This window comes from Corvus brachyrhynchos, unplaced genomic scaffold, assembly GCF_000691975.1.
Source record: "Corvus brachyrhynchos isolate BGI_N302 unplaced genomic scaffold, ASM69197v1 scaffold29, whole genome shotgun sequence".
NCBI classification, from domain to species: Eukaryota; Metazoa; Chordata; class Aves; order Passeriformes; family Corvidae; genus Corvus; species Corvus brachyrhynchos.
The window spans coordinates 1,461,879-1,484,339 of record NW_008240033.1 but is presented as its reverse complement, the minus strand read 5'-3'; the positions used below and the strand labels follow the sequence as shown (position 1 = coordinate 1,484,339).

The following is a 22,461-nucleotide window of genomic DNA, read 5'->3' as shown; positions in this document are numbered from 1 at the left end:
ACAATAGTTATACAAATTCGATTGCAACTTCCTTCAATGATCTATTCCATATTTCTGAACAACCACATGCAGGCCATTGCATAGATTAAAATGACTGTGATTATGCTACTAGACACAAACAAAATGCAAAAATTAAGCACAGCTCCAATTTCTCTTGATTTTGTCTACTGTGTGAGATACTACAAATATCAGAAACTAATAAAATAAAGAAAACAAATGACCTTAAGAGTGTGCTCTATAAAAGGATGTATTACACAAGCCAAAATCTTAGGCCCTCATTTAGAAAGTTATTTCTATTTACATTCAAGAATACACAATCTCTCCAGTATTGCAACATGAACATAGAGTAGCAATTTTCCAGCAAAGGGATTTATTAGGGAAAAAGAAAATGCTTCAACTAGCATGAGTTACAGACTTCAAGACCAAGTCTAGAAAGTAATATGCAATCAAAACCAATAAAGCTTTAAGGAAGCGGCAGTTCTGTATAAACCAGTCCTACAGGTGGCTGAGCATGCCTGACTCTGAAAGTGAAGTTCACCACAAATTAACTGAATCTTGCATTAAATTCTGTCTTCTTTGCTTTGTCTAGGCTAGATAGATGCTTATTCTGTCTGTGGTGTGCATAGCTTTAGCCTCCACAAAGTGGTAATTGAAACAGAAACTCAGACAAACTACCTTCCTGAGTGGGAGAAAACCTGTTTATGATCTGATGATAGATGCTGCAGCTGCAGGATAAGACAATGCCTAGCACTACTGCTTTTCCCAGTGGCAGTGCCAGGGGTATGTTTTGTCACAACAAAGAAATGAAATTTCCAAGGAGAAAGCACCTTTATAAAAGATGGGACAGTTTTATCTTCACTTTAGCTTCCAGATCCTGGTATTCAGGAAGAATGCTGCCTTGAATTTGGAAACACAATCTAAGCACTTTGATAGCTACACCCTCTCTCTCAGCTGTCAGGTTTGTTTGTCCCTGAGCTTCCAGAAGCATTAAACTGTGCATGCCATAATGGACAGGACCACACAAAAAACCCAAGAGAAACTCCCATTAAAATAACAAAACAAACCCAAACCCTCTTACAAAGGTCTAGTGCCAGCATCAGTTCATACAAAAGAGAAGAGAAATAAGTGGTCTCGCTGACTGAAGGGAAGAGACCCAGCCTGTTCAATGAAGTGAACATCACTTGCAGCAACTCAGCTTCTGCAAGCTGAGCAGTAGGTGTGTGCTTCAACATTTGCTGGGGTTTGAGCACCCTAGCATCAGGTTCAAAGAACTTCCTGGAATGTGGTGCAGCTTTCTTTGGAGACCCAGACTCCATCTCTGCAGGACACAGCAGGCAGGGATGGGGCACACATGAGCCTTGCCCAGGGAGCCTGAAAGAATTTGCTCCTTTTTCAATTTAGATGCACAGTGAGATACTGATGAGAATGGGAGTAACATGGGGTCATCCATCTGTTGGATCTGTTGGCACTCACGTAGTACTAGGAATCACCTTTAACATTGAATCTGATTACCAGCCTTGACTGACATCTTTCTCCCATCCCCTGTTTCATCTGCAGCAGTAAGTGAAAATCCTGGGCTGAACAAGAATGGTCTGAATCAATTCTTAAAGCTTAATGTTTATGGTAGAAATATTCCATGCACTGATCTGCATGCTCCTGGATGATTAGGACTTCAGCTGACTCTCATAGCCTCTTAGGGACATTTATTTGAAAGTGACTTATCTGGAAGAGCAGATGATCACAGATTTTATGGACTTTAGGTTTTACTATCATTCCTCATGAAAGAGTTCATAAGAAATCATGTTCTGTTAGAAAAGGCAAATCCAAGATTCTATCCTTTACTATCACACTTAATTGTGGCCATCTGATGTTCCTGTCTGCCAATGTAACAGCAAAGTACACACAGCTCATCTTTTTGTTCCTTGTGTATTACTGGAACACAAGTCCTGTTTCTTTGAGGCTTTGTGTTGTTGCAGAGGTATCAATTCATACCATTTGAAACCAGCAGCCAAAATAGTGGTATCATGTTCATTTTAGTTTGCTCCTTCCAAGAAAGAACATAAGAGACCAATAATCCAGACAAATTGAGTTTATCTAGATAGATTGAGTTCATCTACATGCTGTACATTTAAAAGCACATAATGGTATCATGCATACTATTAATACATCAGGCAACAACTGAAGCAGAAGTCAGAAATGACAGCCTAATCAAAACTCCCACCTGTAGTCTAACCCATATGAATGTTCATGCTAATAACAATTTGCAATTTGAATTTTTCATTTTGTCGGTATGAAATGAGGTGTAACAATAAGAATGGCCTTTCTGGCTGTAGTTTGCACTGTCATCACCTCCTAATAAACTTCAGTTCTGTTAGAAATAAAATTCTGATCTGTAAAGGTTGTGCCATGAATGTAACAAGATACCAGGAACTCAGCATTTATTAAGGACGACCCAAAATAAGGGATAGAACGAGTAAAGCGTGCAGGTGTACACAAGCCAGCCTATTTTGAAATACTCTTTACTGTTCTGAAATTATATAGGTGCTCAAGATCTGACAGATTTCAACTTTATTTTCTCCCCTGGCTATTTCTTTTATGACACCTAGTACGACTCCAGTCAACAAATCAATGATTTGTTTATTCTTCCTGTTTATGAATAATACTTCATTTCAACCAAATTCCATTTAAATGGATATCATACTTTCAGCTTCTGTATTTGAGAGGATAAAAAATGACATCAGATTTTCAGCATACAGATCAATTTAAAATTTATTACAATGTACATGCAAACAATAACTTTGAATAAGGTATTGTCCCATCATCATCTGTGACTAAGAACTGCGTAATTAAATTAGATCAATCTTACCTATAATGACAAGATTGTAAATATAGCCTTCCTATCCAATAAATAAGATTTTACTGAATCACTTCTTATTTCCACTGTAAAATTCCATCAATTTTTTCCATACTTTTGGGTATTTATTCTAGATCTATATACCTGTTCAAAGAGCTGGTGAGTTTAATGGTGGATTTTAATTACCTAGTAATTCATGGAATCAATACCGTAATTATCATGATGCGAATCTTGATCACCATTACTGCAATTTCTTTTTCAACTTATAAATTTTATGTGCTAGTACAATTACATCCACTTTTTTTCTCAAAAATTTAATTATTTTTCTTCCAAAACACATTTGTAGTCTGTCAAATGCATTTTTTGACACCGATTAAAGCATTAATATTTCTGGTTCTCACATTTGCTTAATCTCTCTGGAGTGTATATTTTAGCAGAACAACTCCTTTAAATTTAGCAGCTAAGCTGCTAGGTATAGGTCAGACAAATTGATGTTTTTCTTTTAAGTTTGGAGTTGCAATCCAAAGATTATTTTTTCTACAGAAAATACAGTACTTCCCAGAAATGTTTTTGTTTCTGAACCACAGACATTGAAGTCAACCAATATACAAAAGATTGTTCATATTAGTTCGTAAGACAAAAACTTTTAAATTGTTTAATCAAACTACTTTCTGTATTAAATAGGAACCGACAATGTGGTCTCCAGAACATGAATGCCAAATAAAGAAAAGTTGCTCTTCTTTATATTTTAACTTTCAACATCAATAACTGAAATATTTTCTGCATGAAAATAAATCTTACAGCTGACTTTTACTTTTCATGCAGGTGAACCTGTAGGTCGAAACCTGGTTTTCTGTGAAAAGAGATGCAATTCCTTTGTGCCATTTTGATATTGAGTCAAAGTATATTGCAGATAATTTATTTAAAGCTTGCTTTGCTATGGAGCTCCTGAAGGAAGGATGGAAGGAAGGATGAGAAGGAAGAACAAGCAAACTAATTCATCTATCTTCTGAAACTGTTATTTACAAACAGTGTATTTTTAGTAAAACTTAACTACAAAGAAAAATGCAATGCTTCATACTTGTAATAGCATATGTTTTAACTATCAAACGTATGCAAGCAATGGAAACAAAAAATAAATCACCTCCACACCTTTGGAGGAGCCATTGATTTTTGAGTATTGGTCCAATGACTTTTGTTAATGTGAAAAATTTTGGTGCTGAAAGTGTCCAGACGGGAAGTGCAAAATTTTAGACAAAACAAGTATGGATCCATGCAATATTTATATTAAGCTAAATAACTACCATTATAGCATGGTTGTTTGTTTTTTTAAATCTTGCTAGAAAAAGTAACAATAACTTCAGCACTAACTGCTGCAGTGTCCTCACGGCACTGTCAACGGCAGCCCATGTAGCATAATGGACACCTCTAAAGCTACCAAATTTAAGTCTGAAAAAAACCCCTACTTTTGCCTCTTCAGGCTCTCATTTTGCCATATAATTTTCCTTTGTTTACATAATTTTTCTGCTTTTACCTACTCATTCTCTTTACTATAGAAACTGCAGTGATTTGATGTTTGTTCATCTTTAACCACAAGCCACAGTCTTTTCACCATATTTCTCTGCTGCTGTCAGAGGTATGTGGGCTGATACAGTAATTAGTAATAAAATCTACTGCCAAAGTTTATTTCCCTTCACTGCAAAAGTACCTACTTCCAGGAAGAAGGTGAATGTTTATTTCAGCTAAAGATTTATCATTGTGTCACAGAAACCCCTCTAAGTGAATTTATTTTTCTACTTCAGTTTGGAACACATTTCATACACTGGAAACAGCAGCAAATTTCTCTCGGGTTCCATTTAACTTATGGTATCTGTTAGTCATAACTTTTTTAATGAGATCATGGGAGCGAATGTAATAAAATTTATTATTCTAAGCAAAGATCTAGACGTTTATTTTAGCCCTTATTATTGGAATACTTTATTTCTGATAAAATATTAACTCTACAGAATTTTTACACCATTTTTTGTCCTCAGCAATAAGGAAACCTCATTTTTGAAACCACTACCAGAGTGTATTGGTTTCCTTGGTGCCATCTTTCTGGGTTTGATTCTTAAGTCTTCTTCAGAACTGCAACGTGTTTCTTAACTATTAATTAAACTATCTTAAGAGGCCTTCTGGAAGAGTTTTCTTATTTGCTATCCAAACAGGGATGTGGACATGAGCTGGAATGAGCAGGAAGACTCACCCAAGCCAGTTTGTTAGGCATCTTACTGCTCCACAGGAGTAAGAGATTTACCAGCACTTCATCTTTGCACATCTTGGAGATGGACTGGAAATACAATGTTGAGGTCTCTGCAATATCTTTGTGTTTCAACTATTTCAAGATACCAACTCTGCTGTTTCTACTTTGTTTAGAAACAAACTTTAACTGTACAAAACCAGGTATTTATAACCCTCAGAGTAGAAACCATACTCACAATGCAAGTTGTGAGATGAAAGGCCAGGAAACTAAAGGACAGAGGAGGTTCAGCACCTCCTGACACATCCAACTACACTGATGCATTAAAATACTTCAAACCCGTGTCTGACAAACCTTCTGTTATTAGTGAAGGATTGTGTGAATGTGGAATTCATGAAGTGTTGCATATCACTACATCCGGCTGCACGGATACAGAGAGAAAATGTGAGACCACGAGCCAGGTGCTGTACCAGCAGTGCAAGTCACCCCACACCAATCTGACAATAAATCTATAATTTGACGAGGAGGCTCCACTCAGCCAAACAAAAATAGAGTTAAATCCATACTTATTTGATTATGGTGGTTTTACTGAGACTCCTGAAGAGAGTATTAGTTGGTGCTAATTGCTACTAGTTCTTCCCCACTGATACTTGGAAAAATATCATAAACATTTCATTTTCTCTTAGGAGCACAAAAATACCCAGCCATTTGTTAATGATTGACACCAGGATGCTATACTAGAAAACATAGATTTAACTCTAACAGACATCTCATACAACCCAAAAGCATGTTTATTTTTTCTTTTGACCACTGTACCAAATAATATGAACATTGCAGCTTCTTCCTTTGAAAAGGGATGTTGCAAGTTACTGCACATGCAACAGAAGTTTATTATGCAACACTAAGGATTTGATAGGGTAGAGATTACTCCTTATATGCAACATTACAACCACTATTTATACGTATATATATATATTAATTTATTTATGTGTGCATTCTCCAGTACATCAGTGAGATCTGGAATTAAAGTTTAGAACCACAAGGGAAAGAGCTTGTATGCTTGTACCTTTCTATAATGCTTATAATTGTATTTGCATTGTAAATGTTTTCCTTGGGAAATATTTTTTTATTTCTCTATTTTAGAATTACTCATTTATTTTAATGGAAGAACGAAGAGCATAATTTCCTCGCTCAGAGCAAGCACATTAAACTGCAACTGAAAAGCAAAGCATAAAGGAAGTTCTAAACAAATCATAACATCCTTTCACAGTAGAAGCACAGACAAGTCCCATGCTCAGGCAAACTGAACCATGAGGTTGGTTTTGTGTCTTGGCCTTTCATCACTGATCTCAGCTAATCTTTCTTGACTCTCTTCTTCCCTGTGTTACTGTGATTCCACCATTTTATGTGCAAATCTTGAGAATTACAAATGCATTGTTTCACAATCCCTATCAAAGAAACACTGATACTTTGCATAAATACTTTCCCTATTTAGCTACTATCTAATGGGCTGTCAGCTATTGAAAGAGCATGACAATGGTCCCTGAGATTCCCATCAAAACATTCCTAAAGCTACAAAATATAGATAGGAGAAAAATAATTTGTTCTACAGAGATGAGTGACAGGAGGAAGGGAAAGTACAGAAAAAAGGTAAGTCTTGGTATATGCATGGAAAAGTCATGCAATGACCTTTAAAGGTCACCTTTGAGTCCACCTAAGCCAAGTCTACACTATTGTGTTTTACCATTTATCATTTATTTCTGTCTATATGGGAACTTTAGAGCCGACACACTAATGGTTTGAAATGCAGACTAACAAACCATCTCTTCAGCACTTCCCTTACAGGAAATTTGTGTTCAGCACCTGTAGCTGCACACACTAAGCAGACCACCATTTAATTTCTGAACTCATTGTTGAGTCACTATCTAGCATAGTCACTCAAAAAAAAAAAAAGGTTTGGGTAATTTTTTCTTTTTCTGTGGATTCAGCAGCAAAATTAAGGGGTTTTAGGGTGACTGTTACAGAACAACAGGAATCCCTTCTTGGAACTTTTTTCTCAAGGAACAGAAAGCTCCAAATTGTATCCTTACTTCGGCAACAGCAAGGATACAGCGTTTTGATCGATATGCTATATTGTAAAGCTCCTTTATACAACTAGACTAATATGACAGGAAAAAAAGAATAATCTGATAATATGCACATTTTTTCAGGATTTGCTTTTGGTAAAATAACAACTTTTAAATAAAGGAATTAACAGAGCTCAAAATCACTATTTATCTCAGAGGTAACAATGATCTACAGACAACCATGTATTTACTTTTAAGCATAAAAAATTATTAATACATGAAAAAAATTACTTGTAAAAAAACCACAACAAAACTCTGAGCAGTTTTCCTTTAAAACAAAAAGGTATCTCATAGAAACCAGAAAGGCAAACCAGAAGAGGGGTTCAGTGCGTAATAAGCAACTAAGTAAAAACACTCATTTAGGCTTCCTACACTGAAAAGGAGAAAAGTGCACTCTAACAGTACAGAATGCTATTATGACAAGTAATGTCATTACAAACATAAAACAGTATGAATAAATTATTAGTCTTGCTTTCACATCTCACTTTCAATACAGGCAACCAAGACAAGCCAGGGTGAAAATTTTCACGGGTATGTATCTAGACTGACACACTACCAGGTGATGGCAACCACTGATACATATTAAGTGAACAATTCATGAGAGGCATCACCTCCAAGGTTCAAACCCACCTAGAGACTGTGATGGACACAAAGGCAAGACATGGTCATTTATGCTCTCGAAATTTCTATATGCATATTTATTTCACTTTTTCCTTGAAAAAGATAATTATGAATCCATCACAACACTGTTAGAAGTTGTAACCCCTATTTCTTCATGTTACTTTGTATTTCTGTGGCACTTTAAACCTTCAAAAACCTTGTACAAACATTGATAAACTCATTGTACTTTGAATAAGCAGGTATATGCTGTCATGTCAGTCTAAAGATGGGGGAAAATTAATCACAAACCACTGACCTATCTGAGCCCGCAGGGTCTATCAGGGAAGAGCCAGGAATCAAATCAGAAAACATCAGTATTATAGCTGGCATACGACCAGTAGGTGTGTTTTATCCTGAAACTCCTTTTGCTGCTCTGAGTCCTACTGCTCTTATCAGCTTTCCACACTACCCTGCCTTTGTTTTTGCTGTCCTCCTACTCTCAACCTGCTGGTATTGCTTTCAAATAGGCACACTAACCTGCAGACTCACACCTTAAATGATGTGTAGTTATTAAGAAATTTCAGGATCTCTAAATATATTTTCTTCATCTGTTCAGTGGACTATTCTGTATTCTGAAAGTACTGGACCTCTTGACACTTCTGAGAATCAATGAACATGCTAACAAAGTGACAGCAAAGAAGAGTGCCCATAGTGGGGTGAAAAACAGCTTTCTGAATGTCATGAGCACTTGGGATGTATAAAGTATCCTTAGCCTGAACAGGACTCAAAAGCAGAAACTTCTTTCTTTCAAATCCTTTTTTTCAAGATTTATCTTTACCCAAAAAACAAACCTAAATTAAATTAGGCTGTAAAATTTGTTCCAATTCAAACACTATATCTAGTAAAATTTTTAGCAATTACTTTGAATGTACCTGTGTCATATTGCTTACAAGACATATAAAAAGCAAATCTTTGAAAGGTCTCTTCAAACCAAGATAAAAGAATAGGGTACTTTTAAAATGCAAAATAGGGCATTTAGGTCATATCAAAATTTAAGAAGAATCCAAAGGAATTTTCTCATGCCAACTATTGCCCACAAACAATAATTAAGCCTCTCAAAGATAAGACAGGTGCAAACCACTCTGAAACACAAATTTCAAATTCACTCTACCAAAATATTCCAGGAGGAGATTGGAGGTAAAATTTCAGGTAATGCTTCTCAACCCCACCTTTTATTTGACAGACAGACCACATCCCTCTAGAAGATACTTTACAGGCTGCCTTTGCCTTCAGCTTGACCCAGCCAGAGGCCAGGTAGCTATATTAGAATAAGGCTTAGCCTGATCAAAACTGTTTTGCTTATAAGCAAGATTTAATTAGCTTTGGCTCCACCATGTTATTCATAGCCAAATGGCTTCCAGTTTTAAGCTGGATCACACATCTGTATATGCTTTAGCACAGTGTTGTATCTGTCTGCAAGATATTGCATTTGTTGTGGATCAGGTGGGAATGAGCATGGAAACAGATACAACTTGTGCATTAAGCAGTGTGTAACCAGTCTTCCTCCAAGCTCTGATTGTTATAGTGAAAGGCATGGGTGGGACATGCATCTTCAAACCCAAAGACTTCCAAAATGCACTGTGAAATAAAACTGGTTTCAGTCTTGCAGGAGACATGTAATGTAATACTACATTTTAAAAGAAGACAGATACGCAGCTATTCTTTCCAGTGGTGCCACTAGATGAGGAGGGTTAATACTCTCTATATATGTATTATATAGGGTATATATATATTTTATACCTTAACATATGCCTTGGTGACATAAGGATTATGTTCATTGTTAACTATCCAAATAGAGCAGGGAATACAACCAGCCTTAATTATCTCCTTCATCCCAATTTCTTCCATGCTACGCTTCTTTATCTGAAAACTGAATATTCCCTTCTAACAGTAGTGGCTTTCACAAGTCCCTTAGACTTAGAATATTTTGGGAGCTAATCATAGAATCACCATAAAATTTAGGCTGAAAGGAACCTCTGGAGGTCATCTAGTTCAAACCCTGTGCAGAGCAAGAACAGTTAAAGTTAGGTTGCTCAGGTTATTATCCAGTGGAGTTTCAAATGTCTTTTAATATTAAGACTCGGTATGAAATTCGTATTTCTCTGCAATAAGAGATGAAAAATTTCTAAGACAATATAAAATAGTAATCAATGACAGAACATAGCACCAAGGCACCAAGTGAATAAAACTATCAAGTGTATTTTCAGCTGAATTCATATTTCTTCTGTGAAACTCTTCCATCATTAATCCAGAACATAGGCTGGGATAAATGCATATTCTTTTTCTTCTCCATCATTTTCTTTGCAGAACCAAGGAAACATCAGATCATTTCCTACTGTTAATTTCTTTTTTTCCCTCTTAACAGCTGGATAATCAACATATATGGTATTTAATCACAGCACCCAATTTTTTGAAAGATAGTTTCTTCCACCCTATTTTGTGAATTGCTCCAAGAAGAAACACATACTGGCATATGACGAGACGAACCCCATGATGGAATTTATCCTTTAGAGAAATAAAGATGAATCTCAGAGAAAATGATAACACAACTCAGTCAAGCCTTGTTTATGAAAGCAGACACACTTAGTTTCCTGTCATGATACCCACTTGTCGCTCTAAAATTCCAAAATACTATTAAAGGATCATGCTCATCTTGACCAAGTTTTCAGCATTGTGTACATCAACATAATTATGTCTCTCAAGCTTTAGCCTGTGAAATGATCTTAATAAAAATACACAGAGGATCTCTAACATATAACCTTGTTTTTGTACATGCTGTCTAAAATGTATTTATGTCTTAAAGAAAATAACTCTGTATGCCAAAAGTAGGAAGAACTACTTTGTTATCCTCTGTGAGATCAACACCAGATTTTGCTACACCTAGCTTCAAGCAAAAATCTTTCAAAGGTAACAGTTAAAAGAACAGGTGAAAGTAAAAGACCCTGATCAAGAAGCTAAATCCTAAAGAGAATTTATCCTCAGAAGATACAATAAGAAGCATATGAACAGCAAGCTAAGCACAGTTAAATCAGGCACCATGAAAATACAGTCTCATTATCCCCATATAAAAATTCCCATGTGTAAATATATTCATTTCAATAAAAAAGGCACCCAGACAAAGAACAGAAAAAACCCCAAAATGTAAGGAGAGTTAGTCAGCTTGCCAGAAACAGATGAGTTTGATTATTGCCTCTCTGATCAGCCAAAACTTGTGTTTCTGTCCCTCCTTTCTTCCTGTGTGTATATTCTCTCATTTTCTATTTAAGAATCAAAGCAATATGAGGCAGGTACAACTTTTTCATTCTACCTTTTCCCTTGTGCAAAAGCAAGAACATGAATTCCTACACAGGAAAGCAATATGAGGAATGACTTCAGAAAACCAGCAGTATATTTAAAGCATTACTGAATGAAACAAACTTCATTTATGCAGATCTATCGGACAGAGAGCAGCAGCACATGGGAAAAGAAGATTAGGTGTGCTTTCCTTACACACTGTACATCTGTGTTGTCAACCACAAGTTAGGTGACAGCTTTAAGTGTTACTATCCCCTTGTTTCCCTTAATCAAAAATAAAAGATTAGACAGTTGCAGGAACTATGATGAAGATGAAGAAAGAAAACTTTCTGATGTTTGGAACGTGACTGTCATATTATAAATGTTATCATACTTTCTCCCTTCAGAAATGCTGTCTTAGACCACATCCTTAAAACATCCTATTAAAAAACTACTATTTTTTTCATGGGCGAACATGTCATTTATGAAAGTTTTAAATTGTAGAAATTAGGCCCTTTTTTTCCTTTTTTTAAAAACTGCTCTATGGAAGTTTTGCTATGCAAGCCTCACTTAATGTATCTACAAGTTCTCATACTTCAAATACTTTATGGAATTAATGATGGTAGAATATGGCATAAAAATAATGTGAGCAGCATTTACTCCATTTGTGCAGCACTGACCCAGGTTCCCTGCCTCCTCTAGTCACATTTAATCATACATTCTTCACATACTTCTAACATATAATAACCCTTTTAACAGGATTCTGCAATCACTGGCAGTAAAATATGATCATCTTATTTGTTTTGTTCACATGAAGAATATCCTGTCTCTATTAAAAGTTTTCTCAGCATCAAGATATGATCTTTTCCTATTGTATGTCACAAGAGAATGTCATGTGTAGTACTAAATGACAGCATGTTCCCATTTTTTATTTTTAGGCATGATTATTCATGCCTAAAACATGACACTTTCAAGAAATCACATTATTTAATATTCAGAATGAATAAAAATCAGTAAGAAAAAATTGTGGATGCTAGGCTTCACAAGACTAAAAACAAGGCCACTTCAGTAACATTTGAAAAATGAAATTAGCACTGGATTTTTGCAGATGGCCCCCTGTGGCATCACGGCAACAAAGTTTTGAAAAGCTTCACACAACTAAAAGGGCCCTCTGAGGGCTCTGCTTACTGATCTCTGGTAGAAAAGGTCACAGGCTATGTTGGAGGGATTGTCAGCATGGCTAAAAGGCAGGAAACAGTTGGAAGGAATGGAGAAATACTTCAGGCAGTTATAAAAATTTTATAGGGTTTGCGTGTGAAGCTGTGTAACTCATCTGTTTGTAAAACTGTCCAAGACATAAGCTCAGTAAAACTGCATTATTCTATAGCATTTGCATTTTAGAATGATCATTAGTTACTCAGTAAGATACATATAAGCAGTACTTCATTTAGCTTGCTAAAGAAGAGAATGAAGCACTTAAACATAAACTCACAAAGTTATTATTCAACAAGAGAGAAAGCAGGGGTTAAATGCATTAACAAACCAGAAAATATTTATTACTGATCAAAACTGTGCTCTCCTTCCAGGGACTTGAATCAGGCATCTTCCCTTTAAGAAAGAATATTGCTTCTAATTTTCTTATTACTCTTATGGTGGCACTCAGGGATTTAGAGGAATACTTCCATACATTTATAAAAATAACTGAGAAAATATTCAGCATTTTGGAATAGTGGTTAAATTGTGAATTAAGTGTTCACTTGGCTCATGTTTCCATTAATCTCTCCTCTAAGATCGCACTGGCTTGCAGTGGCATTTTGAAACATTCATCTGAGTATCTCATTTTCTCCTTTCCCCGTCAAAGCTTTTGAATTTTCTGAGTACTAGCATTGCACTGCATACACTGATGTTTCACAGATGAAAAAAATAGGCATAAATAATTCTTTATACTGCTTTTTTTCACAAATGTAGCTACCAGTTCAAAATGATAAACTGACTACAGAAAAATGTGTGTGACAAGCACATGATTTGGAGCTCCTGACAGCAGTCTCCCACAGCAGGCTGGTGGTAATCATTCACTTTTCATCACTGTCTCATTCTATGCTTAGTATGTGAGCTTTGGTACCCTTTTCTAGCTGCACATCCTACATAAAATCTGAAGTTATGATCTCCTCCAGCCTCACTGATACTTTTCCTTCGTATCAGAAAGAGAGCACTAAAAATTATACAAGTAAGAAGACAGCTCCAGCAGCAGGCAAAGCAGGCAGGCAGTAGCCCCGGGCATCTGACAGCTGTTTTTTCTGTATCAGAAAAGAGATGGTCTGGCTGTGCTTGCCCACCAGCGCTCTTCCACCAGCTTAATTTCTGATTAAACTCTGCTAAGCCCACTTAGTTGCCTCTGCCACCAATCAATAAAAGCAATACCGCTACTGCCAAGAAAACCTGGTTTGCCTCTAACAGAAAAACTAAACTATGGAAGAAAGCATGTCCCATTCCATAGGCAGCTTTCTCCATCTTCTTACTGTTTGCTCATAATTTGCTAATTTCATGCTTGTCTAATTTAATATCCTCCCCATTGCCTCAAACGATATCTCTATCTGTGCTCAAGAGCTGTGTCTCTAAATGCTCATAATCATACTGCATGCCAATGTCTCATAATCACTCTTGCCAGAAATGGAAAACAGCACAACTCAGAGGAGCACAAGAACTAGATACTTTTCAGAGCACTAAAATCCTTGCCCCTTTAAGTTACACTGTTTTACAGGACAGCAGGTCAATAGCACCAGTAACTCCCATTCCTGTGCCTCCAGAGTACAGTTCAGGGCACCTCTCAAAAATCGACCTCTAAAGATGCATAATTTTTTCCAAACAAATCCATATAAGTTTGTACAACATCACTTAGATGGAATATCCCATAATCTGTCTTTCATATTCAATCAACTCATACCTTTTGAGCCTGAAGTTCATGAACTCAGTTTACAAGCTTGGAGCAGGTCCCAACATTACACCTTTTCCTACAAACATTTCAGTTGTTCTTGTATTGACTCCATCTTTCCTGGAACTTCCCTTTCCCAAAGCTTCTACTTTTACAAGTAGGAAAATCAATTAATCTGTAACTTTTACTTGATGCATCTATACACTTCTGATTGATTCTACAGCCTTTACCTTAACCTGCAGTATGAAGTAAGTAAGCAAGCCATGAACTGATCGTGAACCATCCCTCTCATGTTTTGTTCACCATATCTGGAAATAGCTAGGGAAAACAAAACCCTTAACATCCACAGACTGTTCTCTGAAAGGAAGATAAACATGCCCAAAATTCAAAAACTTGTGCATTCTAGGTAATTTAAATACTCACACCAGTGATATCAGAGGTTAACCAAGTGTTTAAAACAGACCCTAACAAGTTCAAGGGTGAGGAAAAAGAGCAATACACCATCAGAAGAAACAAAAACCTTGGCTGTGTCAGCAGGCAAAGGCTGTAGGCACATGTTGCAGGGAACAATATGAGAGCAACTCCGGGTTTGAAGACAAAAGACAGTTTGGAGATGTGCCCTCCATGAATAAGCCTTATGGGTCTCAGGGGACCCTGAGCCACCAGAAAACATCCCAAAAGGTCAAAAAATAAGCAGATGATGTTGAATACCCATTTATGACCTTGCTTCAATGTGTAAATCTGGGTGTCTTTTGCATTGTCGTTCCTTTTAGAAGGCCCTCACGTAGTACATGGAAATGGGAATAAGCATTCCCATACCCTGGAGAAGGAACACAGCCAGGGACCATGACAAATGAATTTCACATCTTGTTCCACATACTTAAGTGTTCTGCAAAGCTGTTGGAATATGCTCCTGGCTTACTTGCCAAGGAAATTTGCTGCAGCTAGAAGGAAGTCCACCAAATTATATCTCCTTCTACTCCCAACCATAGAAGAGACAGATAAAATTGTGCTTCTAATTTTGCCTAAAAAAATTCAGTCTTTGTGGTCCAAATGGAAGAGAAACTACCATACCAATTCCATAGAAGATATTTTATGACATATTGTAACAACAGCAACTTTCAAATTGTCTTTCACAAGGCACACTGTGGTGCCAGTAAAACCCCAACATTCTGTCTGGAAAGTTATCTACAAAAGATTCCAAATGACATTTTAACAGAGTGAAAAGTGTCTGAAGACAGCGTGTAGGTCAAACAAATCAACCAATTTAATTTCTTACTCTCGGCTACACTAACTGGTTCAACTACAGACGGCATGATGTTATCCCCCTCCAAGTCAGTTTGCTAACCGCCCCATCAAAAATTAATTGAAAGAAGTGGATCCTATAATTTAAAACGAAATAGGCTCAGCAGGTGATCAAGCTTTGTCAAGACTGATTACTGAGTATTGATTTCCCTCAGGTTGTACAAGTTGCACTCCACAAGGCCACCTGCACATTAACCTAGAATACATAAAATCACCTCAGGCTAACATCTATCAAGAGGTTTGTATTTTTGGAGAATGCAGTCTCTAGTTCTTTTCCTCACCCATACATTCAATGGCTTTCATTTGGACAGCATCCACACTTTGTACTTACTCTACCCTAAATAACTATTATTTGTATTTTAACTGTTCAGAGAGAATTCAAGATAACTACTTAGGAAAAAATTCACACAACCTAGCACTAAGCTAATTGTAAAAATTGTAAGGAAAATCAGACAAGTTCTCCCATGACAGAAAAGAGATACTGATGCAGCAAGAGCAGAGTGGCTTACTGTGGCCTGGAAGCTTCTGCTTGGTCCGTCTGAAGCTTCTCGCCCCCTTCCACTTCCATGGTGCAGTAGACAATCCGATTGGGAGCGACTGATTTTAAACCTTGTACCTCCATTATAACAATCTGAGGAAAAGAAGCAAATAGTTTATCCTTCAGAAAAAATCACACAGCACAGTTACTGTAGTACTAAGTTCCATGAAGGTAAAAAAATAGAAAAGGAAAAATCCCCAAAGTCCCAAAGTGCACTCACTCAAATCTTAACAGACAGAGGATAGTTTTGAATTTATCTTCTTTTTCCACTTTCAACAACATCTGGAAGGAATTGAAATTTTTGCTTTGTTTTCACTTGGACAGTGACCAAAAACTCACTCCAATCATAATTTAAATGCTAATAGTAGAATTTGAGGCTAATGTCTGAATATAATTCTAAATCTTTATACATGAGAAAACGTATATTTTAATCAGTTATCTAAGTGAATATTTATAGAAGAAATAGGTTACTAAGTCTGAATGTAAACAAGTAAGTACACTGACCATATCTAGAAAGGCAAATTATGGTGCTGTGTCCCTGGAGGTTGCAACCCTTGAACCTCAGAAGGGACTTTTTGTTGTGCTGAGCAAGAGGCAGGTCAGAGCACTGGTATCAGCTCCTGTAATTTTCTGACCTCACTATGCACATCTTTTCCTTCTCCCAGTGCAGTACTTGCAGTCAGGTTCAGTATGCATATGGGGAAGGGGGAGAAGAGAAAAAGAAAAAGTCACCGCTACCAGCTGTGCCCTGAAAGTTTTCCTCACCGGGGAAATTACGAGCTTGGCAGATCCAATAGATTTTCGCCTCCTCTAGACTACTCTGCATTAGCTCAGAAAAGCCAAATGCAGCTCTACTTTAAATGCTCTCTGCCTTTTATAAATCTTGTCACAGTGTGAACTTACTGGAATTTTTGCATTTCAGATGTTTCTAATTTAGAAGACTTGAGAAGACAGTCAGGTTCCCCTGCTTTCTTTGGAAAAGCTGCTTTTCTTGCCAGGTCCATTTGGGCCCATGCAAAGAAACTGGGAAAAATGTACTCCATCAGAAAGAGATGCTGTCCTCAACTGAACCTTACATGTAAACCAATATTTGTTTAATTTGTTTAAAAGTGCCAGAAGTAATGACTACTTTTGGTCTCATTAGAGGCTATTGGTTTCTTAGGTCAGCAAGCAACTACTAAAATATGTTGCTATTAAACTTCTTTGCACATGTGCCACTTTGCTCCAATTCAAGTAAATTTAACCAGACTTCACCCCCAGCTGTAAAATCCTTTGTACTTTAAAACTTCTAGAACCTCAGTAATAGTTGTATGTTTTGCAAAATTGCTGGTTTGTAAATATTACAGTGAGATGACAGCCACTGATCATTTATACCATTTTTATATTACCCATAAATTATCAACACCGCCTATTATGCTTTATAAATAATAACAGCATTTCAGGGAGAATGATTAAGTTATCCCTCTTTTCCATCTATTGTTGTCCAGGAATTCAAGTAGTTAGATCGCTGAGAGACAACACTAAAGATCCTTCTAGGTAATACCACCTACATGGTCTTTCCACATACAAAATGTATGACCTTGCTGAATACTGACTTATTGTTTATTCATTTTTATGTTGATACCGCTTTTCCTGAGTTTCTAACTTAATTGCACAGTACATTTTTCTTTGGTAGCAATTCTGGATTCCAGCAATGGAAAAAAGTTGCATTTCATTCTTTCCAAAGAAACTGTCACTAGTGGAAGTACTAGCTCATTAGCTGATAAACAGCTTCTTAAATGCTTGTCTATTTTTGAAACTGTCTAACAGCTGAAGAGTATGAATAAGTCTTCTCCTACTACTATGGTTTTGATTTTTTTCTAGATTGCTACAAACAGGATATTTAAGGAAACATCTAACTTATAAAAACAGTGGCTGCTGCTTGCAGTGATGCTCAGGGATGTCTCTGACCTTAGTCAGCAAGGTTCACTCCCACTAGAACACTTAATATTACTAGCAAGTTTCACTGTTTATAATAATAACGTGCAGTGACAGCAAGAACTCTGGCCACTTTATCTCCATCTAGAAATTTTGGGGTTCTTCCACTCTGTCCTACATGATGTAGATTTCCTATTCATTCATGTGCCAGTTCAGCAGCCCTAAATGGGGATTTTGGTGGTTACCCTACAACTGAGTCCCCACACAAGATGTGACGTATATGTTTACGTGTTATTCAAAAAATGTGAAATTGTGTACATTTGACCTCATATTTTCAAAAAAGGAAGTACTCTGTCTTCAAGGAAATGCAACAGCATTTCTTAGTTGGCCATTTGCATAGAAAAAGACCACATCTTCCATATCTCAGTCTTCATTAATATCAATTCTCCTGTTTCCTTTTGCCCTTACATCTTCTGAGATTTTGCTTCCCAAGAGCAAAATATGCACGTACTGTTTGACAAGAGAGTCACCTTATGTGGTTACTACCACGTTTAAAATGAAAATCTGCCCTACTAAGAACTATCACATGTAGAGTAATACTTTAATTCTTGCCTTGCACAGGATGAACTGTAGATTACTTATCTTGCAGTAAATCTCTTCATTGCTGATGGCGAAAAAGAAAAAAAAAACTTAGTTCACCTGACCTAATAGTTTGCATTTCTGGTGGAAGAGCAGATGGGCTATAAACAAAGCAAAACTGCTATGAATTTACCAGAAATTGTATCTCCCATAATTTCTCTTTTCATGATTGTTTCAAACTTTTACTGTGCTTTTCCTCTAAATATCACATCATTTCTAGTGTGTAATAGTTCTCTCTAGAGGGACAGAGAAGCCTTTTCTTCCTCTTACATCTATCACCAAGCACACTCTCTTGAAGACCAGAAATATTATTGCCAAAATTTTTAAGGTACTTTTTAGATTCTTCAGAACTCCTCTTGTAAATGCTATTTATGGGCCATTCCAAGCTTGGTATTCCCCTTGAGGCAGACATGACACAGGATTCAGCACAGGAGTTATAAATCATCTCATGTACTTCAATGCTAAGGCCTGCACTCCAGTTTTACATGCTTGATGAACTAATACTTTTTGGCATACAGAATGATGGATCTTACTACTCTTTGAAAGCTGATGTTGGGCTTTTACATAATTAGTTAGCAATATTAAAATTGCATATAGTAGGATTTCTCTGTTAGACAAAGAATTGAAACTTTTTCATTGTCCATATTTGATGTTTTTAATTATACATCTTTAATGATGACATGGGAAAAAATTATCTGACTTTTCAACACATAAAAAACCTGATGCTCGTTTCACTTCAGAAAAAAAAATGTTCAAAAGATATGAAATTTTTATTTATTTTAAACTCTTGAACAACTGAGATATTTATTGTGTAACATTATCTGCTGTCTTAAATAAGCTAAAGCCACTTCAAGTGCATTACACAAGTGTGGCACCTTCTGACCAACAAATACACAATGCACACTGTGATAATGTTTTGATTCTATTATTATTGAAAGAGAAATAAGCATTTCTTGGTATCCACATTTGTAGAACTGGACCTGAGTTATGATGCTGGAAGTCTTCAAGGCAAGGCTGGATGGGGCTTTAACCAGTCATGTCTAGTGGAAGGTGCCCATGGCAGGGGGGCTGGAACCAGATGATCTTTAAGGTCCCTTCCAACCCAAACCATTCTATGATTCTGTATTGTCATCAGAATTGTTTAAAACCAAATGTATTTTTGGCTTCCTCATGAAGTCAGTTGACCCTTGTATGGATTAGGACTGCATCCCTGCAGGCCAGACTTCCTGCATAATCCCAGAAACACAAGATAGCTTCTTGAGGAAAATGCAGAAATTTATAAAAAACTGCTATGATCATCAGTAAAGAAAAATCACTGTGTTTTCTCTAAATGCTTCCAGTGAGAAAATGTTATTTGTTTATAAAATTCTATAAATGCATTCCTGATAACAACAGTGTTTCATTATTACATTTAAAATTATACTTAGCTATATAATGAACTGGAATTCATTTAAAGTTACATTTGTGTGGGGGATTCAACTTCCCACACTGCTGTGTTGGCCCAAATGCAACTATTGCTGCAAGAGGAAAATGCGCTGCACAGCTGTATTCTAAATCCTAATTACCAAAGATACAAAGCATAATTTACTTCTTTACCATAACATTTTAAAATTACCAAGAAAGGACTAATAACAAAAAAATATCAAGGCAGATATTCTATCAATTTAAACCATCAACAAGTGAAATCTGTGATTACCTCTAACGTGAAGGAGAGAACCACATCAGACTTTGACAGCTGAACTTCATTTTCATCTCCTATGTCCAAGAATGCAGAATTCTGTGATCGCTTTAGCTTCTGCAGTTTGAATTCTGGCCCACCTTTAGACACTGGCAGACTTTCCAAATTTGCCATCAGCAAATTCACCGAAGACCGCAACTCTTCTATGTACATGTTCTCCATTTCCCTTGCTACAAATTTTGGGAATTTTCTTTCCTTGGAAAATATATTTTAAAAGTTAGGGAGGAAAAAAAACTTCCCACATTATACGTCATGTTAATTTACCGACTTGGTTTCGGTTAAGGGACAATAAACATAAATAAGTCATAATTTCAGTGTCTATCTATTTTTATGTCTTCAAAACAGTAATGGAAAGGCTAATCCTGACCCATAAATGCAGTTAATTTTGAAAAGAAGAAATAAAGTACAAATGGAACCTTGCACACCTCCCTGAATCATTTAACCATAAACCCAAGTTGAAGATCCACACATTAACTATTTCCAATTACAGGTGTTTTAAGCATAGTAACTAATAATATACCTTTAATGCTACCTTCAATATTTTATAAATTGACATTTATAAAATGACCTGTCCACTAATAGTTTTGTTACTTCTTCTATTTCCCATGTTACCAAAAAAAAGTCATGCTTCTAGTATGAAGCTAATAAACTACAATCATGACAAGAAATTGCTATCATTGTTTAGCTTTATTTTTAAAAATGGGTCATTCCTTTTGAAAGTAATGTTTAATTACTATGCACTGGTTTATTTTAAATAGTAATCTCTCTCTTAAACATTAGAGATAGCATAAATATCAATTTTTTTCCTCTGTAGAAGCTAGACAATATTATTTAAATATTGTGTTTGTAACAATAAACACAAAAAAGAAACATATGTAGACGTATAGTGCATATATGAACACATACAGAGTCAATTTTATGCACAGTTTCTCCAAATATTGAATACTGGATGCCTGGGAGAGTGTCATTCAAGATTAAACAAAAATGCAAATTATGCTAAAATATATGTTTTACATATAAATGAGAAACAAACACCACTCCCAATGTATTGTCTGCAAAGACAGGCACCTTGCTCCTAAACCAGACAATTTTTATCATTATGTGTTATAAGGCCTATCATAAGATGTTTTATATCCTTTACAGTTGATTTTGTTTCAGTAATAAAGACCAAGCAAGCTGACTGTGACCAAAAATTCCTGCAGCAAGTCATGTGGATTGGCTCATCACAGCATAACAGAGCCAGTAAATTACCTATTAAAAAAAACCCTACAAATAAAAACAATTTATAGTTAGAGACTAAAAAATGCAGGCCAAGGTTCAAGGTTGCCTAGCAAAAAACCCCAAACCCTTAGTGTTTTTCAAACTGTACCAACTATATCCTGTGAGGTTCGTTCAAATAATAACATGCTGACACAGAAGACAAATAAAACAGACTGTTGTTGTGTTGTTAAAAGATCTTTTCTCTTGTTAAGATGCTTTTTCCATCCAATGTGAAAAATGAGGAAAATTGGACTTGCTGTTGACGGAAATGTAAGATCACACAGCATATGACTTTTCAAAACCAGGTTTTGCTTTCTCCCTGCCCCAGTTGACAGACATTCTTCAGAGCAGAAAGAACCTGCCAGACTGTTCTCAAACAATCTTCTGCTTAATTTTAGAATCAGAAACAGGAAACACACATTATGGATCAACCCACTCAATCTCAGATGAAGATATGTTTTTGGTACAAGAAAGCAAACACATACCCTTGCCATTTGTTCTGCCAGTTGTAGTCGTCCATCTAGTTCACGTCTTATCTGGGCTGCTTGCTCATCTCCATTATCCAACTTGGATAGAGAACAAAAATCCAACTGTGAGAAACGCACTATATTATAACTTTATAGCAAGCAATGTAGCTAAAAAACAAGAGAAATGAATTTTCATCCTAAAATCAGTGAAACACTAAGCAAATACACAGCTTTGAGGCTTACCAAGATGAAAAAAATATAATGGCCACCAGTTAGTCACAGCACTCAGGGTTTCTGAAGGGTAACCAGTGCTCCCTTGCAGTCATAATGCTCGGGCTACATAGACGACGTATTATTTCTCTATAAAAATAGCAGCTAAAATAATTTCTTCATGAAGCAGAAAACTGGTATGACAGACTGGCTTAGAAAATGTTTGCAAGGAAATTTACTCTTTGGTGCCCTGAGTTCCTGTATAGGCATATATAGGTATAGGGCAAGAAAACTCTGTGACTG

At 36.3% G+C, this 22,461-nt stretch overlaps 1 protein-coding gene across 14 annotated transcripts in view; it reads right to left on the bottom strand.

Moving 5' to 3' along the window:
- The window catches only part of CADPS2 (calcium dependent secretion activator 2), a 243,651-nt gene that overhangs the window by 151,463 nt on the left and 69,727 nt on the right, over positions 1 to 22,461 (bottom strand). For 8 of the 14 annotated variants that reach the window (XM_017743772.1, XM_017743777.1, XM_017743776.1 and 5 more), the window contains exons 4-6: positions 21,967 to 22,047; positions 20,180 to 20,416; positions 15,899 to 16,020 (exon numbers count right to left, since the gene is read on the bottom strand). In XM_017743772.1, coding sequence (XP_017599261.1) covers positions 15,899 to 16,020; positions 20,180 to 20,416; positions 21,967 to 22,047 — 440 coding nt within the window. Of the gene's footprint in view, positions 1 to 15,898; positions 16,021 to 20,179; positions 20,417 to 21,966; positions 22,072 to 22,461 lie in introns of all 14 variants that reach the window. The other 6 variants (XM_017743771.1, XM_017743768.1, XM_017743779.1 and 3 more) reach the window with 1 other exon arrangement.